The 21,611-nt window shown below is 39.6% G+C and overlaps 1 protein-coding gene across 1 annotated transcript in view; it reads left to right on the top strand.

Moving 5' to 3' along the window:
- Window positions 1-21,611, top strand: part of Snd1 (staphylococcal nuclease and tudor domain containing 1) — a 445,827-nt gene that overhangs the window by 279,321 nt on the left and 144,895 nt on the right. Inside the window, exon 15 of the mRNA XM_010633440.1 lies at window positions 15,908-16,049. Within this exon, the coding sequence (XP_010631742.1) occupies window positions 15,908-16,049 (142 nt within the window). The remainder of the gene's footprint in view (window positions 1-15,907; window positions 16,050-21,611) is intronic.

Genomic DNA, 21,611 nt, shown 5'->3' with positions numbered 1-21,611 from the left:
TTTTTTTTTTTTTTTTTTTTGAGACGGGTTCTTGCTATGCAGTTCAGGCTGGCCTTGAACTCACTATATAACCCAGACTGCCCTCCAATTTGCAGTGATCGTCCTGCCTTAACCTCCCAAGTGCTGGGCTTATAGGCATGCACCACCACACCCAGCTAGGGCACTAAATTTTTAGGGCATAATCTTCTACTTTTATTTAGTTGGAAGTGTCAGGAAAAATTGTTCAAGACTTTAAAATGCTCAAGAAGATTCCTGGCTGTCCATCCGCCAGAATGCTGGGTACTTCTTTGCAATCCTTTTGGGTTATGTGATTCTATACCTGTTCTCCTGCTGATTTGGCTGGATTGTTTCACACCTTTGTAGAATGTAATTGTGAAGGGCTGATGGTGATGTGAATGGTTTCCTTAGAAACATGTTCCTTCAGAGATACAATTGATTCCCACCCTGTGAGACAAATGTTTTCAAATTTGACATTTTTACTCTACATTTTCTACAGTAACATTTTTGTAGGGTGAGAATTAGCAAATTTACTTCAACATTCCTAGTGACCTGTGTGTGAGTGTGTGTGTGTGTGTGTGTGTGTGTGTATCTGTTCTTCAGAGTCTCCCATGACTCTTTCTGTTTTCCGCACTAATAAATAGATTAAAATGAACTCTGTTATTTGGTTTTGAGACAATGTCTTATTATGTAGTCCAGGCTGGCCTTGAACTCACCATGTAGCCAATATTGGTCTTGAGTTTAAGATATTCTTGTTTCAGCCTCCTCTGGACTAAGATTATAACCATGCATTAAAATGAAATTTTTGACCCATATTTGATTCATTTTTGTAGAACAGTCAAGAGTCTACATTTTTGAAAATTATCTTTCAACCAGGGAAGCAATTGTAGAAGTGAGAAATACAAAAATGCTCATAACGATGGGCAATAAACAATCACAGAGCTATGTGCTTTGGTAACCCTATTTTATTGCCTTAACTTATACCTAAAATATGAAGGATAATGTGGCTATGAAAATTCTTAAAAAATAAAAAAATGTTAAAGTAGTTATCTCTTTCCTCGGTCTGATTCCAGGCCTATACTTTGCTTGATCTACTATTTTGTTCATTGACAGGCTTTAGTTGTGGAAAAGTCAGCTACCGTTAGCACATAGCTGTGAGTGTAGACACTGAAGCCCATGCACAGGGTCTAGGCCTTTGGTGGGTATGTCCCAGCTCTGCAGTTTAACATTGCTAAGAAAATGTTTGATCCAGTGACCTGGCTGGGGGTGGAACCGTGGTAGAGACAGGGCTTCTTACTTGTTGCTTCTCATAACAGAAACATCTTTCTCTCCGAATACAGTACTCAGTAACCTTGATCTGTCACTGCCATGAAATTGTGTTATCTGGAAGTTTTTGGCTGTAAGAAAAATCTCAGCTCCCCTCTGATTCTTTCCTTGCTCTTACTTCACACACAGAGCGTACAGAGGAGCTCCTTTATAGCCAGTCCCAGCTTCCATTTCAGTGGACTGAGCTTTACCCATTCTTCCTTTTTCAAAGAAAGATCAAGAAAATGGAGGGAGCCTGGGGCATCTTTTCTGAACAAAGTGGCATCTTTTCTAAAGGGAATTGCCTCTACGCATAAATTCCATGGTCCCTGGTCCACGCTCTTCAGTCTCCTTCCCATTCTCTGGGTGCATATGGATATTGCTATATGATTCTCTTTCATGGGTTCAAATTGGTTAAATGAGCCTATTACAGGCTTGGCTAAATGAGTGGAAGGGTATTTTGAAGGCAGTTGATAGCATTCCTGATTCCCAGGTTGAGGTGTGTGATTGTGTTGTCTGATGGTTGCTGAGTGATGTGATAAAACTTGAAGTATTTCTGTGTAGCCGCAGCTTCACTCTCCACTTCACCGTTGTTACTCTGCTTAGCCCCAGATTGAAGTCATTCTGTCCTGTGGCTGTTGCTTATGTAAATATTTCAAAGTAAATCATTGTACTAACATAGACCTTCCACTTATTTGTATTTTAAGCCTTTATTTAGCATGTTTCTTACATATTCCCTACAAAATACGTCGTACAAAATTTTGGACATTCTTTGCAGTGTTAATATCCAGATATTCTTGAATTAGAGCTCAGTGTGGCTTTGGGTTGCCCTAGTCATTTTGTGCTTCATTTCTTCATAAAATGATATTTTAGAATTCCTGATACAGTTGCAGATTTGAAAGGTATCTGAGATAAAAGCTATCACCAATTTGGAGGAAGGCCTGTGTTCTCCTCATGATTGTACAGTACAGCAAGGTGCTTGGACACCTCACGCACAGTAGAGCTTTGTGTTCTTTTTTGTCATATTCCTTTCCCATTTTTTTAGTGTTTTCGGTCGACTTACACTCCATCATTAAATAGCATTTGTGGAGTAGCATTTCTTTATTTTGGAATGCTGTCCTTTCTCTGATCATGCTCTTCCTTGGCATTTAAAGTCATACAACCACAAGTCTGCAGGTACTGATAAATTGATTAGCTGCTTCTCCGGTTATTTAGTACATGGGCAGTGATTTTCCTTACGCCTCTAAATTCCTGAGAAAAATGAGTTATCTTTATATCCATGTGTCATGCCTAGTTTAGATTTGATTTACCAAGGGGTAAACTCCAGCAGGGGGAACTTGTGTTTGGAGCAAAGCAGCACTGACTTTTCAAGTTCAGAATTAACTGTACTGGTTAGTATCTGCAAGTAGGCAAGCCAGTAAAGGGATGAAATTTTAAAGGGTGCATATTTTAGAAAATATAAGTGACAATATGGAGCCATGATTAGTAGCTTGGACTCTACTGTCAGATCAGTGGTGTTCAAGTCATGGATCCATTGCTTACTAATTTGTTACCTTGAGGAAAATTATTTATTCTCTCTGTGCCTCTCTTTTCTCATCTGTATTGCTTCTTGGCCTTTTGGCTAAGATGAAGTGTTTTCCCATCTATAAAATGGGTACAATAGCCTACTTAAATTGTGTTTTAATCGAATGATTTAATACAGGTAAAATATTCAGAACAGTTAACGTAGTAAGCACTCAACAGAGAGCAGTGGTTCATTTTGTGTGTTGATTATTAAATTGCTTAGCATTCATCGCACAGAGAGTCCTCTGTGACTGATAGCTATCTTCATCATCTGTAGTATTTCTATTCCACACTTCTCATTCAGTTCAAGTCCCAAATCATACTGCACTCTTTCCTGAGCTCTTTTGCCATCTCTTTATCACTCATTTGACATTGAACATATGCCATCACTGGCTTGTTTTTTAAATGCATTTCTCATGTTGAATCAGTGAATGAATGATCAAACAATTAAGTATTTATTGAGAGCTTTTTTATATACTAGATGGTGCTGGGTATTAAAGATACAAGATTGAACACTACAGATGCCATCTTTATAGGACATACACAGTTGGTTATATAATTACAATGGGATGCAAGTAGAGTCCTGTGGAAGACATACTAATGACCACAACCATGCCAGGTGTTCTGAGGTTAGACAGTGGTTGTAGCTAGAATTGTGGCAGTGAAGGTAGAAAGAAATTTCAGATCTAGACTGGTAGAGTTGAGTGATTAATTTAAGGGTCAAGTGAAGTCAGATGTCATGCATTAGCACTGTAAATGTCAGGCCCAGTTAACTCCTTGATAGTGCTTCTTTTCTGATAACAATGAACATTAGCAGAGTAGATTTGAGAGGAGAATCAGTAATTTTTGAACATGTTAAAATCAAGGTATTCGTGCCGGGCATGGTGGTGCATGCCTGTAATCCTAGCACTCAGAGACTGAGGCAGGAGGATCGCTGTGAGTTTGGGACCAGCCTGGGCTACATAGTGAGTTCCAGGTCAGTCTCAACTACATAGTGAGACCCTGTCTCAAAAAACAAACAAACAATCAAAAAAAATTAAGGCACTCATGAACCATCCCAGTGTTATATAGCCCAGAAAAACGGCCTGGGCTTCATAGAAGAATTTGATTATCGAATGCGTAACTGTGGGTGGACAGCATGTTAAGAGAGAAGAGTCCTTAGTCTAAGCCCTTCATCTCTAACATTTAAAAATCATAGGGGAAGTCACTGGCCAAAAAAACTCAAAAGTTTAGTGCCCAAGCTGTCAGAGGAAACTCAGAGAAATGTGATAGAGAATCTAAGAGGAGGCTAGGCATGATGGTGTGTGCCAGTAATCCCAGCACTCAAGAGGCTGAGGTAGGAGCATCTTGATTTCAAGGCCGGCCTGGACTAGGTACAGTAACTAGTTAGGCTCTATTTTTTAAAAAGCAAAGAAAAGGAAGCCTAAAAGGAGAAAGAGCATCACAGCGAGAGTTTATTCTGTTGATTCAAGGTGTCACATAAGATGAAAATCTATCTAGTAGTGAAATGTCTAGTAGTGCCCTTGAAGAGTTCATGTGGAATAAAGGAAAGAGGAAGTTGGGAAAGCTAGCTTCCCAACTGGATTAATAGTAGCAACTGTCTTCTCTAGGGCATGGTTTTAGGAGTTTTCTCCTAAACCATTAAATGTTTATGATGATGGTATCTGCATAGCCTTCAATATATGAGAAAAATCTTGAGAGCATCCATAATTACATTTGCACTGACAACGGAAGAAATGACAGTGATATGAGATCTTTGATTAACCAAGCTTCTTTCTTTCTCACTTTTTTAGGGGGAGGGGCAGGTGAGCATTTTTTGAATCAGGGTCTTGCTCTGCATTCCAGGCTGACCTCAAACTCACAGTCCTTCCTCAGCTTCCCAGGTGCCGAGATTACAGGTTTGGGTAATCAAGCTGACTTTATAAGTCTTTTATCTTGACTAAATTCTTTGTCTCAGTTCTCTGCCATTATGCATGTACTCATTGTGGTTTTCCACTGACAGACTAGATCCTTACAGTCTGAATTCATGATCCTTTAATACAGTGTCCACATGTGATTACTTGCTACCAAAATTGTAAAGCCACTGAGTAAGGACGGGGCTTCTACATTTTGCTTTAGGTAGAATTTTTAATTCCGAATACACCCAAAATACCACGTTTCTAGTTACCTAAAAGATGTTTTTCTGTCTGCCTGGAATTCTGGGCATGCTTTATTAAATCTGTTGCTGGTCCTGACTTGGGGCTTTTTACAGCACACTGCAGTCTTACTAGGAACACATTTTAAAAATTCTCACATCATGATAATGTGTGATTTTTGTTGGTTTGTTTTATACCTTCTTGGCTCTGAATCATAATTTCTTGCATTAAGCACTTATTCCTTAGGAGAAAGGCTACTCAGTTTGACAGCATCTTCATCAGGAAGCTCTGTGCTTAGATCCTGTTTTGAATGAATCATGGAGCAAATTTCATATCAGCTTAAAATCAACATGTTTTCCACATTGGTTTACAGATTTTATTAAAACATTAATAATATTTGTCTCCAAATATAAAGAACTAATTCTTTGTAGAAAATGTGAAATGCTGGCTCTAAATGCTGAAGAGAGAGTTGTAAGCTTATATAGACAACGCTTAATTAGCCTTGAATATTAATGTATTTTCATCCTTTAAAAATAAGAACTTACACAATTTTTTGCCAACTTTTTGTTTTTAAATGCCTCAAATATAAGTAAATGAAAAGAAAGAAATAAAAATCATCTATACCTCCACCACCAGAAGTTTTTCTGTGGTATCTGTTAACCAGACTGTGGGATTGATTATTTTTCCCACCCCTTTTTCTCTTTTTCTTTTTTTAAATTGTTGGTTTTTTGTTTGTTGTTGTTGTTGTTGTTTTTTGTTACCGGGGATTGAACTCAGTTCCTTGCGCTTGCAAGGCAGGCCACCGAACTGCTGAGCTAAATCCTCAGCCCTTTTTAAATTTGTTGTAAGCTGTTTTGAGGACAGAGCTTCAGTTTTATTCATAACTGTACACTTAGAGCCTAGAAGAGTGTCTGCCCCATAGTTGGCACTTAACAGCTGTTGGATGAATGAATGCTGTAAATTGTTGTACTGTAATTGCCTTAATCTACCTGCTATTGTTGGATTTAGGGTTTATTTGCTTTATTTTTTCCTATCTTTAAAAACACTCTTATCTAAACCATAGTCTGAATTATTTTCTTAGAACAATTCTACAGAGTAAAAACTAATTCCAAAGAAAACCATATTTTTAAACATTCTTTTAATCTCTACTAAAGGGACTTTTTTTAGTTCGATGTACTTTCTGTTCTTTAAAAAACTGACCATTGTCTGTTTTTTACTAATATTTCTACCATAATAATTGACATTTTTGTCTGTTGAGGAAATTAGAACGTTCTTCCAAATTATATAATTATCTATTTTTTATTAATCGTTTAGAAACATAGGGCTTTTAAAAGACTTTGACACAATAAAAATGTTTTTACTTAAATTTTATTGGACCAATAATGTTGATGTGTCTGCAGGCAAAAATGAGTGGTCAGCCCTCTGGATTTGTGGATTCTGCACCCATAGATTAAACCAACTATACATGGAAAATATTCAGGAGAAAAACTGTACCTGTATCTTTGTGACCTTTATTTACTTTTATTTTAATGTTTTTTCATTTTATGCCATAAGTTACTTGCTGACTTTTTTTCCTCTATCCCTTTTTGAAGTTGTATTCTTGTCTGCAATAGGGCAGAGCTTTGCATGACATCAATTTCCTTGCCCAAGTTCTTGATTTGCCCATGAAATGAAAACGAGTGCTTCATCAGACCGTTGTTTAAGTTCTTTACTCTGCACATTTTGTTTTAATTATCTCTCAAGCCATTTTCTTGTTCTATAATAAATTCCTGCCTCTTTCTGTAGAGACATTGCAAGTGATAAAAATTGTTCTAAAACTTTTAAAGAAAAGATAGTGTTTCACATCACATCTATAAGTCATTTTTAATCCTAACCTTGTAATTGCTATCCAGAGTTGTGGGCTCTGGTTGATCGGCTTTCTTCCATATTCTCAGAGCCACACACCACAGATTAGCTGTCTTTAGATTGGACTCGTGTTTATTGTGCTTTTTCTTTAAAGGTTCAGTATTTGATTCTCAGAAAAGTAGCAACAGATTTTTAAAGATCTTTTTCTGGTTTCCCCATTCGTTATCTTTGCCAGTTCAAAACAGAAGTGCTGCCTTTATTTTCTTATCAGTTTAATAATTTGTTTCATATAAATCAGATGTTTGCTATTTGAATAAACTGCAAGGTTTTAGAGAATATTTAACCTGAAAATAATTGAGACACCCTTCCCAGTGTGTTTGTTAAGATCCCCTGTAAATATTATTTTAACAAATTGGTATTTCTGAACCAAAAAACAAACTGAGTATACCTTTGTGCCATCTTGGCCCCGAGTCATAATTATTTTTTAGTATGTACAATTATTTCATAATAAAATAAGTTTTTTTAGCCGATCATGGTGGTGCACATCTCTAATCCCTATACTCTGGGAGAATGAGGCAGGAAAATTGCTTGTGAAAGCCCAGCCTGGAATTAGCAAGGCCCTGTCTCAAAACAAAAAACAAAAAGTGCCAGAAATGTGAGTTAGTGCCAAGGGCCTAATCCCTGATACCGCCAAAGAAAAAAAATTTTGCATCGTAACTACACTTTTACTATATAAAAAATACTGTGTATTCCTTAGCTAATAAATAATAAAAAGGAATTTGATGGTTCATAGTTCAAAGTAGGATAGTCTTTATTCTGAATAAAACTGCAAAAGCAATTCTGTATTTCCCTGTCTTCAGAGAGATTATAAATTTTTCTCCTTTGAATATAAACCAGGATATGAGATATGATTGAAAAATATGATAAATGTTGAAGTTTCTGATATGAGAAATGACACATTGCCGTTAATCCCCCCTCAGAGTACTCTCCCTTGCTTTGAACACATCCTGTCTTTGTTTTTGTGTTTTGTTTTGTTTTGCTTTGGTTTTTGTTTTTTGTGGGGTTGTTTGTTTTGTTTTTGTTTTTTGTGTGGTTTTTTGGTACTGGGGATAGAACTCAGGCCCTTGCGCTTGCAAGGCAGACAGCAGAACCACTGAGCTAAATCCCCAGCCCCCGTCTTTGGTTTTTTGAGACAGTCTGACTGTGTAGTTCAGGGTGGTCTTTAACTCACTGTGTAGTGATCCTCATGCCTAGGCTTCCTGAGTGCTGAGATTACAGACGAACCACGGTACCCATCTCTTCTGAAGCAGTTCAGGAAGTCCTTACATGAGTGTCTTTAGCTGTGCTGTTGTGGCTGCCTCAGTGAACTGAATTGTTTCAGAATGTTTACTTTTGGGCTGGGTATTTAGCTCAATGGTTCCATGCTGCCTGCCTCACAAGCCCAAGATCCCGAATTTAAATCCTTGGTACCACCCCACAAAAAAAAGTTTACTTTTCATGGTCATTTTGACTTTGGGGTAGAGCCAGAATAAGGTAGACGAGGTAAATGAGGACAAACTGTAATGTCTTTATAAGCCTGCCTTTCTGTTGAATGGTATTTGGCAACAGTATTCGTGGTATTTTTTATTACAGCTGGTAGAGTAGGGAAGTGGCAAGAATGATGGGGTAAGTGTGTTTGAAGGTAAATGGGGTATTTTTATAGGAATTAATGGCAGTCTGTCTTTCACTGTAATAATTGTTTTTTAATTTAAAGATTCACAGTGTAGTTTTACAAGGTCTCAACTAAACATTCATTACATTTACACTTCAACCCTAAACAGACAACTCCAAACACACTTTATATTTTCTTTTGGAGGAAAAGATAGTATACCAAGAAAACAGAAGGCATGGATCTGAAAAAGGAAAGAGTACAAAGGGAATTTCCAGGGTCTAGGTGAAGGGAAAGTTTGCAAGCCCTGTGCAGGGCTCACAGGAGAACTGGAACGGGCCAGGAGGAAGCTCTCTGATGGGAGTGAGCTGCTCTTTATGGAGATACAGTATGCGAAACAGTATAACTTTAATTCAAAAATATATTAATATTCTAAAAATGTACTTATATTTGAGAAGTTGAAATACACCAGAAAGGGACATTTTGGGATACAGTAAGGACAGGAAAAGATGGAGCTTATTTGTGGAAAGTTTTCTGGACAGTATGAATTAATGAGCCCTGTCACTTGGTTCTGTGGCGTGTCTGAGGAAAAGGAGGATTAAAGCAAATTTATGTATTTGATACTTTATTCTAAGTAAGTTATACTTATCTTCTCTGTTTTTATATGGGGTAAAGATATACCATCATCTGCAATTTCTGTGCCCAACTTATCTTACAAAAAATATATTGTAGAATAAGCCAAGAACATTATATTTCCTGTTGATAATAAAAATGCAGATTTTACCACTAAAAGGCAGTGACTTCATTTCTAAAGGGTGAATTGAATGATTCTCACAGCATAATTTCTGCTGGTTAAATTTGAGAAAGTCATTCAATAAAAGACTAATCTCTAAGCCTGTGCAGAATTTTTATTTGAGAATTGAATATTATTTTATTGATATTAAGCCATATCACCTGATTTTTGTTTGCAGGTAGAAAATAAATGCCAGTGGGCATAAGTATTTAGTAGAGCTTTTGTTCTTTATTTGAACAAAACATGTACCCATTATGGTGTTGAAGGATGTCCTTGTGCTCCTGATGCTTTCTTTTAGCCATTGCCTAAGAATTTAAGGCTTTTCTTAAGCTACTTGTGGGAAGCATTTTTCCCTGTGATCCTGAAACCCTTTACTTTTTCATCTAAATCATTTTCTGATTAAAAATTTTAATGCACTTTAATGCATTCAATACTAATTAAAGTAGTTGATCTAAAACATAATTACTGAATATTTAGTTCTGAATTTGTCATTCACAGCTATTCATAAGCTAGTTGATTGTCTGGGGGAGGGGGTTTCTTGTGTTAAAAATTGTATATTTTTCATACACAGGTCACGTTTTGTCCTTTTTCTTTTTGGTACCAGGGATCAAACTCAGGACCTTGTGCTTTTGAGGCAAGTACAGTTTCACTGAGTGAAATCCCCAGCCTTTTTGTCCTTTATTTTCACAATGAAGTTAAAATATACCTGCTCACATCTAATTCTGAGTTTTGACAAATAGACATTATAAGAAACATGCATGTACATTACCATAGCCAAGAGATAATAGTACTTTTTTTCCATCTCCCAAAATTCCTCTGTCCCTTTGGAGTCCCTTAGTCCTGGGCAACTGATGTGCTGTCTCTAGAGTTGAGCCTTGTTTGTTTTGCAGTGGTAGGAACAGAACCCAGGACTTTACATATGCTAGCCAAGTGCTGTACTACTGAGCTATGTCCCAAACCCCTGTAGTTGAACCTTTGTAAGCATGTCATGTAACCGAATCATATAAAGTACCAAATTTGAGATTTGTCAACGTTGTTGCCTGTATCATTTTTAATGCAGGATAGTGTGTGGTTTGCTACAGTTTATCCAAAGTTGATAGATATTTAGGCTGTTTGCAGTTTTGAATGATTACAGATGAAATCCAGCCCACACTCTGAGGTCTGTCTCATAATTTGACTTTCTTTTGGTTAGGCTGCTATGATTGTTAGTCAGCATGCTGTTTTTTACATTTTCATTCTAAACACAAAGATGTGGCTTCTCAGCTTTTGCCAAACCTTGGATTCTTTTCTAACTATTGTATATTATTGAAAGGAAATAGATGCGGGGCAGACCAAGCAAATAAAAGAATATTATAATTGTCTGTGCTTTGTAGGGCTCTGGAAAACAGGCATATCCCTAAAGTTGTACAAGGTTTAATTCATTTCCAGTTTGAATGAAGTAGCTTTTTCTAGCCATATTTCAATGGTGAGGCTATTTGACACCAGTGTGCTCTGTCACTTCTTACGATTGGATTGGACAAGCGTGCCCTTCCAGCCCTTCTGCCCTCTTAGCTTCCCTGTTGGGAACTGCTTAGCAACACTTGCTTCCTTAATAATGGAGGAGAAGAAGAAGAATCAGGAAAGAACAACGTTATTCTGTTGAGGGCACCACAGATTAGAATACCAGCCTCCCAGGCACTGCTTTTTATGCACCTACCAGTCAGTGTCCTCTGGTATTGTGCTCCCCATCCCCAGGGTGGAGGCCACACCCCGGCTGCTAATGCTCAGTGTTAAAGCTGAGTGAGGTGCCGTGCTGAGTCAATGAGCAGTACTGTAAGACACAGACAACACTTAATGAAACATTTTCTATGGTCTAGATTCAGCACCTTTTTCCTTTTCGCTATTGTAATGTTATGTTTGTCTTAGTGAGGCTGTTTTCTCAAGGGTTCTGTCCTGTGTTCACTCCATTCCTGTTAAATGTGCAATTTGCTGAAGTCAACACCCTCTCCCCACCTCCTCATACACATCTCTCTGTGAAATATCGACAACCATCCAGAGAAGGTTGGTTACATATTTTTAAGTGCTTTGTGGTCACACTGGAGCTAGGATGCATTCCCAAGCATCCTCCCCACCAGGGTCCCATTTATTTCAAGAGATTATTATGCTGTACAGCTGGCTCCTCACAGAGCATCATAAGCTCATTCTGTGAATTAAAATGTCACAAGTGGTTATGGAGCCCAGCATGAAGAAAGGAGGATGAGTGTGGCGTGATGGCTTTTTTTTTTTTTTTTTTTTTTTTTTTTTTGCCTTTCTGGTAGAGGGTGTAGTTCTGATTTGTCTTCCACATGGCTCCAGAAGTAATTCCCCTGTTCTGTACAGCCCTGGAAAGATAGAGAACTATGTATGGCAGTGAGTAATCACAGTACACCTTAAAATGAAAGCACACTTTGCTTCAGTATCCTCAGCATTTAGTTTTGATCTCCACACTGTCCTATCTGTATCTATCCTCTTGTTCACAAGGATTTTGCTGCTTCAATATTAAGATTGGTTGGACTCAACACTGTGCTCTGTAGTTCTTGATCCTCAGGGCAGCTTTCTGGAACCTGGCTGTATAGCCAGCTATCATAGGGAAGCAGTTTCTGGGGTGGGCAGAGTGCATACTTGTATCTGCAAAGAGTTTCTTCCTCAGTGTGGACGTGACTTTGTTACAGTTAAGTTCTCAAGTGCTGGTAGGTGCCCCCATGGTAACATAATAAACTCTGCATTTATTTGTTTTTAGTTCTTTTTCCTATGATATTAATCAAAGAGTGATTGTAATGATGAGAAATAATTAGCGAGCTTCATTATTAACAGTTCCCATCTGAGGCAAGCATATGATAATGCAAGTGGTTAATTGTTAACTCAGGTTTACTGTCTTTCTTTTCCCTGTGCCATTTTGAGTGCTATGGTGGTTGCCTTTCACCAGTCCTTCCTGTCTTCTTACCTACTTTTTGGGAACCTTCAGTTGAACAAAAATTACAGGATTCACTTTGTTAATATTTGGTTTACCCGAACAGCTACATAACCTATCCATGGAATTTTACAGAACTTTGACTTCTCTAAGTTCTGCTCTTGTAGATGCAGGTGACAGAAATGGCTAAGGAGAAAGTAACATTCTCTCAGATAACCTCTGTCTTCTGCCTGCTATAGAAGAATTCCACTTCCCCTGCTCCCTCCACCCCACCCTCCGAAACCTGGTAATTCACCTTAAAATTATTGTAACATCATTGTTAACATACATTTGTATACATAGGAAGGTACTTTGCAGAGAAACTACTGAGGGGGATGTTTCATAGCCATAGGCAGATGTAACGTACCCCACAGTTGGAAGAAATTTGGCCTGACAAGCCAGCAGTGGGGGCAGAGTCGAGTACATGATTAAGATGTCTTTATAACCTCTGCCTCTCTTGAGGATCATCCAGCCTTCCCAGAGGGCTATTCCTCTGAGGCCTGTATGTCTGAGTTTCAAGTATAGATATTAACATACTTTGAAATGAAGCCACCCCAGGCACGTTCATTGCATCATTACTTTCTCAATTTCAAAGTGCATTGAGGAGGCAGAAACATTCCTTAAAGAGACGCCATCCACAATAGCAGGTTAAATGTGGCTAATGCAACCTTAAATGAACTTTTCTGAGAGTATAGCAAAATATTTATATATGGTTTGTCGTGGAGCACAGGTAATAGGAAACTACGGGTGCGAAAACAAAAAAAAAAAACAAGAGTTTGCTGCTTAGAAGTACAGTTGCTCCTTAATTATTTATGCCAATGAAGGAAAATATTGGTATAGATAACACAAAGCCATAACTAATTTGTCTACTTGGATTTTTGAAGTCTTGACGCAATGAATGTAGTACCAGGAGACCATGGTAATAGATTCCCAGATCTTACACCAAAAAACCTCAACACAAAACCAAAATGTGAGGGTCTTTGCATGTAGTCTTGTAAACAGAAATATTTGATAGTGTTTGAAATGAGTATTCAATATAAGCCTACCACTGTCTCCTTATATCTAGGTGTGTGTGTGTGTGTTATATGTATGTGTGTGTATATACTTTTTTTTTTTTTTTTTTGGTACCAGGGATCTAACTTGGTACCTTGTGCTTACAAGGCAGGCATGGTAGCATTGAGCTAAATCCCCAGCCCTCTCATATTTAACTTTGGTTTGCCTTTCGCTTATTAATCCTGAAAATGAATATAAGAAACTGAAGCACACTGCTCTTTGAAAACAAATTACTTAACCACATTCAATTTTATAGTAATATGATCGGAATTCCTAAAATAAACACTTTCCATGATTCAATTAGCAGGAAGTGATTTATAACTACATCACCTGAGGAGACTTGCCAGTATGCCTTACCAGTTTTTTCATTTAAACGACTGAAACAAATATTAAAGTTTTCAGGAATTTTTGTATCAAATATTTGAGATGATGAGGAAAGGCAGACCACCATTGTTTGGCTGCATATGAGATTTGGCAGAGCTGACATATTTTGGTTATTCCATTCAGGTGAAGTGCTTTGATCACTTGTCTCACAAAGACTAGGAGCTCCATGGCTTGGCTTCTAATTTCACGGCTGGAAATAAACATGGCAGTTCTACTAGGCTTTTAAAATTTACTTTCATGCCCTCCATTTTCATAGTTGACTTTCACTTATAATCTTTACCATAATTACTACTATGTCATTCTTTTTTATCTTCCCATATGTCATTTCTGGGATAGGACTGTTTGGTTGTTAGTTAAGACTAGGTGAGGTCAGGAACATCTGTTGATTGTTCTTATATACTAGCAATAAGGCCCCTTGGCTATTCTCAGTGTAAGTATCTTCCCTGACAAAGTAGGGGCTGCTTTGCCTTATCTCTGTGTTGGTATTAACATTAAAGCATATGTGCGCATACACAGTATTGTTCATTCCTATAAGCTTTTTACCCTCCTCAGGTAAACATATCCAGAAGAGAGGGATAAACAAGTCAATTTCTGAAAAATGTAGATTAATCCAGCCTTGCAGGGGTGGGGGACCTTCAGAGACATTAGGTTGTCTCATGATTTGCAATAATCAATTTGATAATTGTTGTTGACTTACTGCTCAGCTCATGAATAATGTCCCAGATTTAAACTAGTATGGAAAAAGGATTTTAATCAGGTGCTTTTGTTCCCATGGAGCATTTGTCTTGCTTGACTGTTCTGGACTTAAGCCAACTGCCAGAAAGGCATTTTTCGTGGGTTATATGTATAGAGGAATGTGTGCTACATTCATTGGGGGAGTTTCCAGCCCACTAAAGCTCATTGTTAGCTTACCTTTCACCTGCGCACCATTAGAAACACTGAGAATGGATGACTGCCTCTCTTTTTCTCTAAGAATCTGTTTGAAAGAAGGCATGAATCCCATTACTATAAATATTGTTTTCATCTCAGCGTACCTCACTGCTTCTGAATGAGAGGAGCCCCTCTAGCTTCTGTGAAAACTGAAATAACTTGATGGCTTGTTAAATTTTTATCATCTAATGTACATTTATTTAAATACAATTGCTTGGTTGCTAGGAGAAGAGTCAAAAAGGAAAAGCTTGCTGAGTACAGACTGTCTATGTCACAGAAGTCAGGAAAGTGAGCAGAACTTGCCGTCCTTGGAGGGGGTTTACACTTCTGCTGGCTGGGCTGGAAACCTCTGAAATTCTGACATCCATTGATTATTCCCCCACCGTATACAATGTGGTATTTTGATGCTTGCTTACTCTATCATCTGTTTAATTAGCTTGAGAAACTGAAAGGATTTGAAGGCCCTTAGCTCCTAAGTGGTTGAGAACTCTGAGGCTCAAAAGGTTCACACTTGATACTCTTGAGAGTAGAACACGTGGACTTTGTGTTGATGCATGAAAAAAGTTTAGAAAGTGCTAGCGGGCTTTATGTGTTTTTATTGTTTCTATAATTATTCGTGCTGACATGATGTGATGCTGTTTCCATGGAACACATCTTACTATTATAGATTTCCCTGGATAGGAACAGTGTGCCCTGGGTTGTGCCTCATCCCCAAAAGGCACATGAGCAAGAGCTGCTGTGCTGGTGCTCAAGGAGGGCTGGGCATATCTCAAGGTTAAGAAATAGTTCTGCACTGGCTGTGATAGGCACACCTGTAATCTCAGCACTCTGGGAGCCTGAAGCAGGAGGTTGTAAGGTTGGAGCCCTGCTGGGGCAATTTACAACTTAGTGAGACCCTGTCTCAAAATAAGAAAGTTTTTAAAGGGGATGGGGATGTAGCTCAGTTGGAAGGCCTAGGTTTAATCCCTAGTACCCCAAAAGAAAGATTGTGACCTTCTCAGTTTCCAATGCTCTCCTAACATTGTTTAGTAACTAAGCAGACAGAAACATCAAGTCAGTGATAATGTCCTAGAAATTGTTAACTCTATCTTCCATTCAGGTTACACAAGTATCATGTCTGTATGTTTTCAGAAATGTCTGATTGTATAGCCTTATTTACTGCACACCTTGTGGTCTACCAGACTTTTTTAAAAAAATCATACAGGATTTTAAAAATCCAAATGGAAAGAAATATTTACTTGGGTTCCACTAGTTTTCCATGATTCTTTTGTTATTTTCTTCTCCAGGATACCCAAAAAGCAAAGCAGTTCCTACCCTTCCTTCAGCGGGCAGGGCGTTCTGAAGCTGTGGTGGAGTATGTCTTCAGTGGTTCTCGACTCAAGCTCTATTTGCCAAAGGAAACTTGCCTTATCACCTTTTTGCTGGCAGGTAAGTACAGAGCACGATCACATCCCTGGAGCTTGTTTCCTCACAGACTCAGTGTCTGTGTGTACCCTCCTTTCTCTATGGTTTACCTAGGCCCTGGGGCCAGCCTGGATGTTTTAATATTGAATTGGGATGTGGACACATCCTTTCCACTGGTCTCAGACTGATCATTATACCTTGCTCATGCTACTCGAGTTCATGAAGCGCAAAATGTGTGAGAAAAGTTGTTTTAAGGACAGCACAGTCTCATAAATAAATCATTAATGATGGAATTCTTATAGTTGGTATTACCCACTTCAGATTACCTCCCCCTGCTTGTTAGTCATGAGCAGGCCACACCTGTCCTTGGAGTGCTCTGGGCAGTGCTGTTTGCCTCCCTTTTCTTCTTTTTAAATGTCAATAGGATCCCAATCCTGTATGAACCCCAGGCATGACATTACTTTCAGTCTCCTGCACCTATAGTATATCTTGTTACTCAAAGGGTGACTTGCTAGCACTCAGCTTTCTCCTTTCTTTGCTGGCTCATTGTACAACCCTGTTATCCTACCTTTTCTAGTAGCTTAATATTTCCTAAGCTAGCAAGACCGTGTATGAACTGCACTCATTGAGCAATTTACATTTATGTATTCAGGGAGCAAACTGCTTCATTTCTTCGCTGCTGGCAAATAATAAAGTTATTTATTTCTAGTCAATACTTCACAGATACTGTGGTCTTTGAGGGAAGGCTGTCATCTCATACCAGCTCTCCTTCACAGGCATTCACTCACAAAGGACATATGCCATTGTGCTCCCCAGATGCACTGTGCCTTTTCTATGGCTGTCCTGTTGCCTCAGCATTTCTTCTGTTGCATTCTTGAATAGAATTTGCTGTGGGGGAAGAGAAGCAGGAGCCATGCTTGCCAACTCCTGCCAGATTGCCTGGGCCTCCTTTTCCTAGAAGGGACAAAGAGTTTCTGGTCCGGATAAGGGTCCCCTGCAGGCCCCAACTAAATGGGATGAGTAATGTGAGATAAGTTACTCCTTGAACACATGGCTATGAAGCTCACTGCTGCCCTTTGGCTTTTTCTCCATGAGGCATCCTCCCATACACTTAGCAACTTGATACTGAAAACCTAGTTCCTCAGGCTTTCTGAAGGGACAAACTGAAGTATGACCCCAGGTGCAGGGCCAGCTCTGGGAAAGAAGGCTGGAGCAAATATGCACCTTGCAGGAAAGCTGCATTTGTGCTTCCTCTGATGTGGCTTGTACACTGAGACGTCACAGAGCAATGAATAAGAGAGAGTCCTTTCAGGAGGTCATTTGTGCCCTTTTCAATAAACTTGAGAAGTTTCTTACCAGTGAATTTTTACTGAGTTTGAGGTATATATTCATATTGTTCTCTCCTCTGTTTCTGAAAAATAAAAGCTTAATTTTGGCAGTATAGTGCTTATCCTCACTGTGGAAAAGAAAAACAGTACGATTCTTTCTAGCAAACTCGGCCACAGATCTACAGGGGAAAGAAAACATTGAAATTTGGCTTTTAAACTCAGAATTATCAAAATAGAATCGGCTCAGAGTAAGGATCTGGCTTAGCTATGGTGTCCTGCAAAATCGTTCCCATTTCACCTTGCTTAGACACATCCGTCTGGTCACCCAGCTCTACCTCAGCCAATGTTGTGAGGACTTGGCATTATCCTAGGCGTCACATTTCCAAGACATTGCCTGAGTTAAGTAACATTCTGAAAGATAGATTGCACAGAAACAAAAAGGTGGTAAAAGGTGTAATCTTTACCTGTGTCCTTCTGCCACTGTATATGCTGTTAGATTATACATCCTTGGGTTCTTTAGAAACCTGTCAAGGACACAGGACCCTTCAAGCACTTAAGAAAAAGCAGATCTCTTTGAATCCTGGCTCTACCATATCTAAGCAGATGATTTTAAGGAGGTGATTTGTCCTGTTTAAGCTGCTGTGTGCACGTTAGTCATAAGTGGCGATAGTTTCTTGCCTCTCAAAATGTGTTGGGAGGGTTTAATGAGATGAGCCTAGAACAAGCCTACTATAACACACATCATCATTGAGCTTGTTTCCTCACAGACTCAGTCTCTGTGTCAGTAGATCTTACTCACCTGCAGTGCCATGGGTTGCAGCATGTGTATTAGGTATGGCTCTGCTGGGGAGATTCTGGCCCATCCACTGATGGAATAAGTCAGGGACAGGAGCTGTGCCAGCCTCCTTCAGCCTGAGAAATGAGCTCCCCACAAAGAGGCTCCTAGTGTTCCCCTCTGAGCTTCTGGACCAAGCTGCCCTGTGTTGTCCTAAACTCTTATCACAGAATATACAGGTAAGAATGGTTCAGGCTTCAGGGAACTCTCCTGGAAAGACAGACATGAATATGAACTGTAGTGGTGGACACGAGATGAGAGAATAGGACTATGGACAATGTACGGAAGTAGCACCCAGCAGAGGGGAGTGGGTTCCCTAGGTGAAGCTTAGGTAACACCTCCTCGAGGAGCCATCTCCTCTACCACTGAGCTATACCCTGCCCTGAGCTGTGTTTTAAAAGATAAGAGCTTACTATGTTGGGGAAGAGGAATAGGAAGAGGGCACATTCTGAGTGCACAGGTGTAACAGCTGGGCCACCACACACCCCTTGTTATTTGTGGAGTATTAAAAGTGAAGTGGGGCTGAAGATATAGCTCAGTGGTACAATGCTTGCCTAGCATGCACAAGGCCTTGGGTTCCATGCCTAGAACTGCCAGTGGAGAGTAACAGAAAATTTGGAAACATGTAGGTGGTAGACTTGACAGGATTTGGGGAATGACTGCTTTTTTCCTGTGGGGGCGGTGTTCAGAATAGGGGACAGAGTCGAGCATCTTAGACTTCAGTAATTGGATAGATGTGATGCCCACAATTGGCAACATAAAATTTAAGAATTGGTTTGAGGAATAGTTAATTGGTCTGATTTTCAATGCGTGTTATTTGAAGTTCTCATGGGAGTGCTCCAGCAAAATCTTCAGGCCAGGAAATGGCCAGCTATAGGCATTAGAGCTGTCTTAGACAGAGGAAACACTCCGGAAAACATCATCTTGAAATGATATGGAGAAATAGAAGATCCTGGGACATTGGTCTTCTGGAAGTCAAGGGAGCAAGGAATTCCAAGGAGCTCAGTGTCAGGGTTTATGGAAAAGATCAAATACACAAAAGGATGAAGTGATTTCCTACTATATATCAATCAGGAAGTCACACACCTTTGTCAGTATACATCAGCGTCAACTAAAGGCAATTGAGGTGTACATGTGGGAAGTAAGGAATAGACTTGTCAAATATAGGCTGTTCATCTGTAAATCTTAACAGAGAGTGCAAAGTAGTGTAAAAAAGTGAAAGCTAACCAAGCAAGGTAACATCATAAGGTTGTCAGCACCTTGAGTAGTTGTAGAACTATAATTCTTGCTCAAGAATCAGGAAGGTGGCATGTATATTTGGAAAAGCTATTCAACATACCTATTGTTTTCGTAATACCAATTATAGAATGTAGGACTCCACAAATTCCTCAAGGAAAATGAGGATGTGAAAAAGATGGAGTTAGAGAATATTAGGAGTAATGAATCTTAAATCATTGAGAAGCCCTGCAGTGAATTTTGAGGTGCTCAGAATGGCTCTAAGGGGATAATGCATAGAGCACCTACTCAGAGGAGACTGAATGACTGAGATGGCCAAGAAGGTGGATGGGGAATCTGCTTACCATGAGAAGGGCCCCCAGGTCTTTGGGACCAACTACAGCAGTAAAGGTGAGTACAGGAACAGACAGCACCATGTTACAAGAGTGTTTTCCTATACCATGATTCTTATGGTACATCTTGCAGGCATCTGTGGTATGTACAGTGCCACACTGTAAGCATGGCACTCAGCAGGAAATGGTGTCTCTGCAGCAAGGAGTGAGTTGGGGTTATGATTCTCCAGGGGAAAGTCTGGAGAACTAGAGATCAGTCCCTTACATGCTGCTCTCATTAATCCTAGCCTTTTGGAGAGCCCTCTGTATTTCAAGGTGGGGTGGACACTTTCCATTTTTATGTGGCCTTTTTTGGGCAGACGGCCCCACAGCTTGATAGGGAGTGGCATTTGGCCCAAGCCAGCTGGCCTCTCTGTCACGGTTCCTGCCACTCCTGTATGTAGAGTGATTGCTTGGTCAGATGGGAGAGCAGGTGGGGCTGGGGAAAGTCAGCTGCAGCTAACAGGTCAGTGCCTCCTGAAAGCTCTTGCCCTTTAGTCCTTTGAGCACCTGGCTTAGGTTTGGTTGGTAAGCAGTTGACCTTACACCACTGTTCAAGGTCCCTCTGCCTGCTACTGTGGCCTCCTGTACGTACTTATTTCAGCCTTGGAGGCAAATCATAGCCAGATCTTGTCCTGAGTTAGCAGAGAAGCCAAGATCACCAGGCAGCCTGCATTTGTTTAAAAGCATCCTTTTTCTTCTTCTACCATTTGGTGAGCCCCGTACATTTCCTTCCATTAGAATAAAAGCAGTTAACCCTCACTCAGTCTTTTTATTTTTGGTACCAGGGATCGAACTCAGGTCCTTGCGCTTGTGAGGCAGGCAGCAGCTCCACTGAGCTAAATCTCCGGCCCCCTTCAGTCTTTATTTTATCTTCACTTGCCATGCATTTCACATTTTATTTCTGTATCTTGTCTAAAGGGAAGAGACTGAGGCACATATTTGCAAATCACTTGTTCCTTGATTCTTATTTTTATTTAATAGCACTAGAGGGCATGGAGTGTGTGTTCTATTACTATGCCCTTTTTATGACATTTCCTTAGTTTGAACTGCCTTCTTAGCTCTTGGGTATCAGTCAGTGTCATACAGAGGGCACAATTCAGGAAGTGGTCCTATTGGCTAAGTTAAACAGGTGTCAAGGTACTGCCCTAAGGCATCTTAGATATTTGGAGATTTCTGCCAACTCACTGAGTGATTCCACCCTTTGTTTCCATTTCCATTTTCTAAAGAATGGTACAGTATTAAGTACAATGAATTACAGACTGGGGCAGGAGGATGGATATCACTCATCTTGCATAGAACTTGTGGGACAAACTTCCTAGAAGACAGCAGCTACCTGGCAGGGGGTTCCCATGTGGATCACAGCGGGTGACTTACAGTTAACCAGTTACCTAGTCACATGAAACAAGACTAGAAAATGAGACTCCCTTTGGCATATTTAATTTTTTTCTCTCTCTGATTACAGCTCCCCTCTGGAGCTATATTCTAACCAAGGAGGCAGTGAGGAAGGTTCTAGGTGTCTGAGATTTAATAAGTGGTGGATTTGTACATGATGAACTAAAGATTTGGCTGTGTGTCCTTTTCTCTGGAATGCCTTTGTATAAAGTACCTCATTTCCTTCTTTCTCTTTAACATCTCTTCTCTTGGCCAATCCTAATTGAAATATCAACTGCCTGTTTCAATAGACCAAAACCTTGTAATGAGCAGAGGGGAAAAAAGGTAAACAGGAATATCCTCCTCATCTCCTGGCCCCAGGAATGGTGGATCCCCATTGATTACCACTGCCTAACCAAATTACAAAATTCAAGCCAATGTA

The sequence above is a fragment of the Fukomys damarensis genome, unplaced genomic scaffold (genome assembly GCF_012274545.1).
Source record: "Fukomys damarensis isolate Sample0158 unplaced genomic scaffold, DMR_v1.0_HiC HiC_scaffold_4, whole genome shotgun sequence".
In the NCBI taxonomy this organism is placed as follows: domain Eukaryota; kingdom Metazoa; phylum Chordata; class Mammalia; order Rodentia; family Bathyergidae; genus Fukomys; species Fukomys damarensis.
Note: the sequence above shows the minus strand (reverse complement) of the source record. Positions and strands in the feature narration are given on the sequence as shown.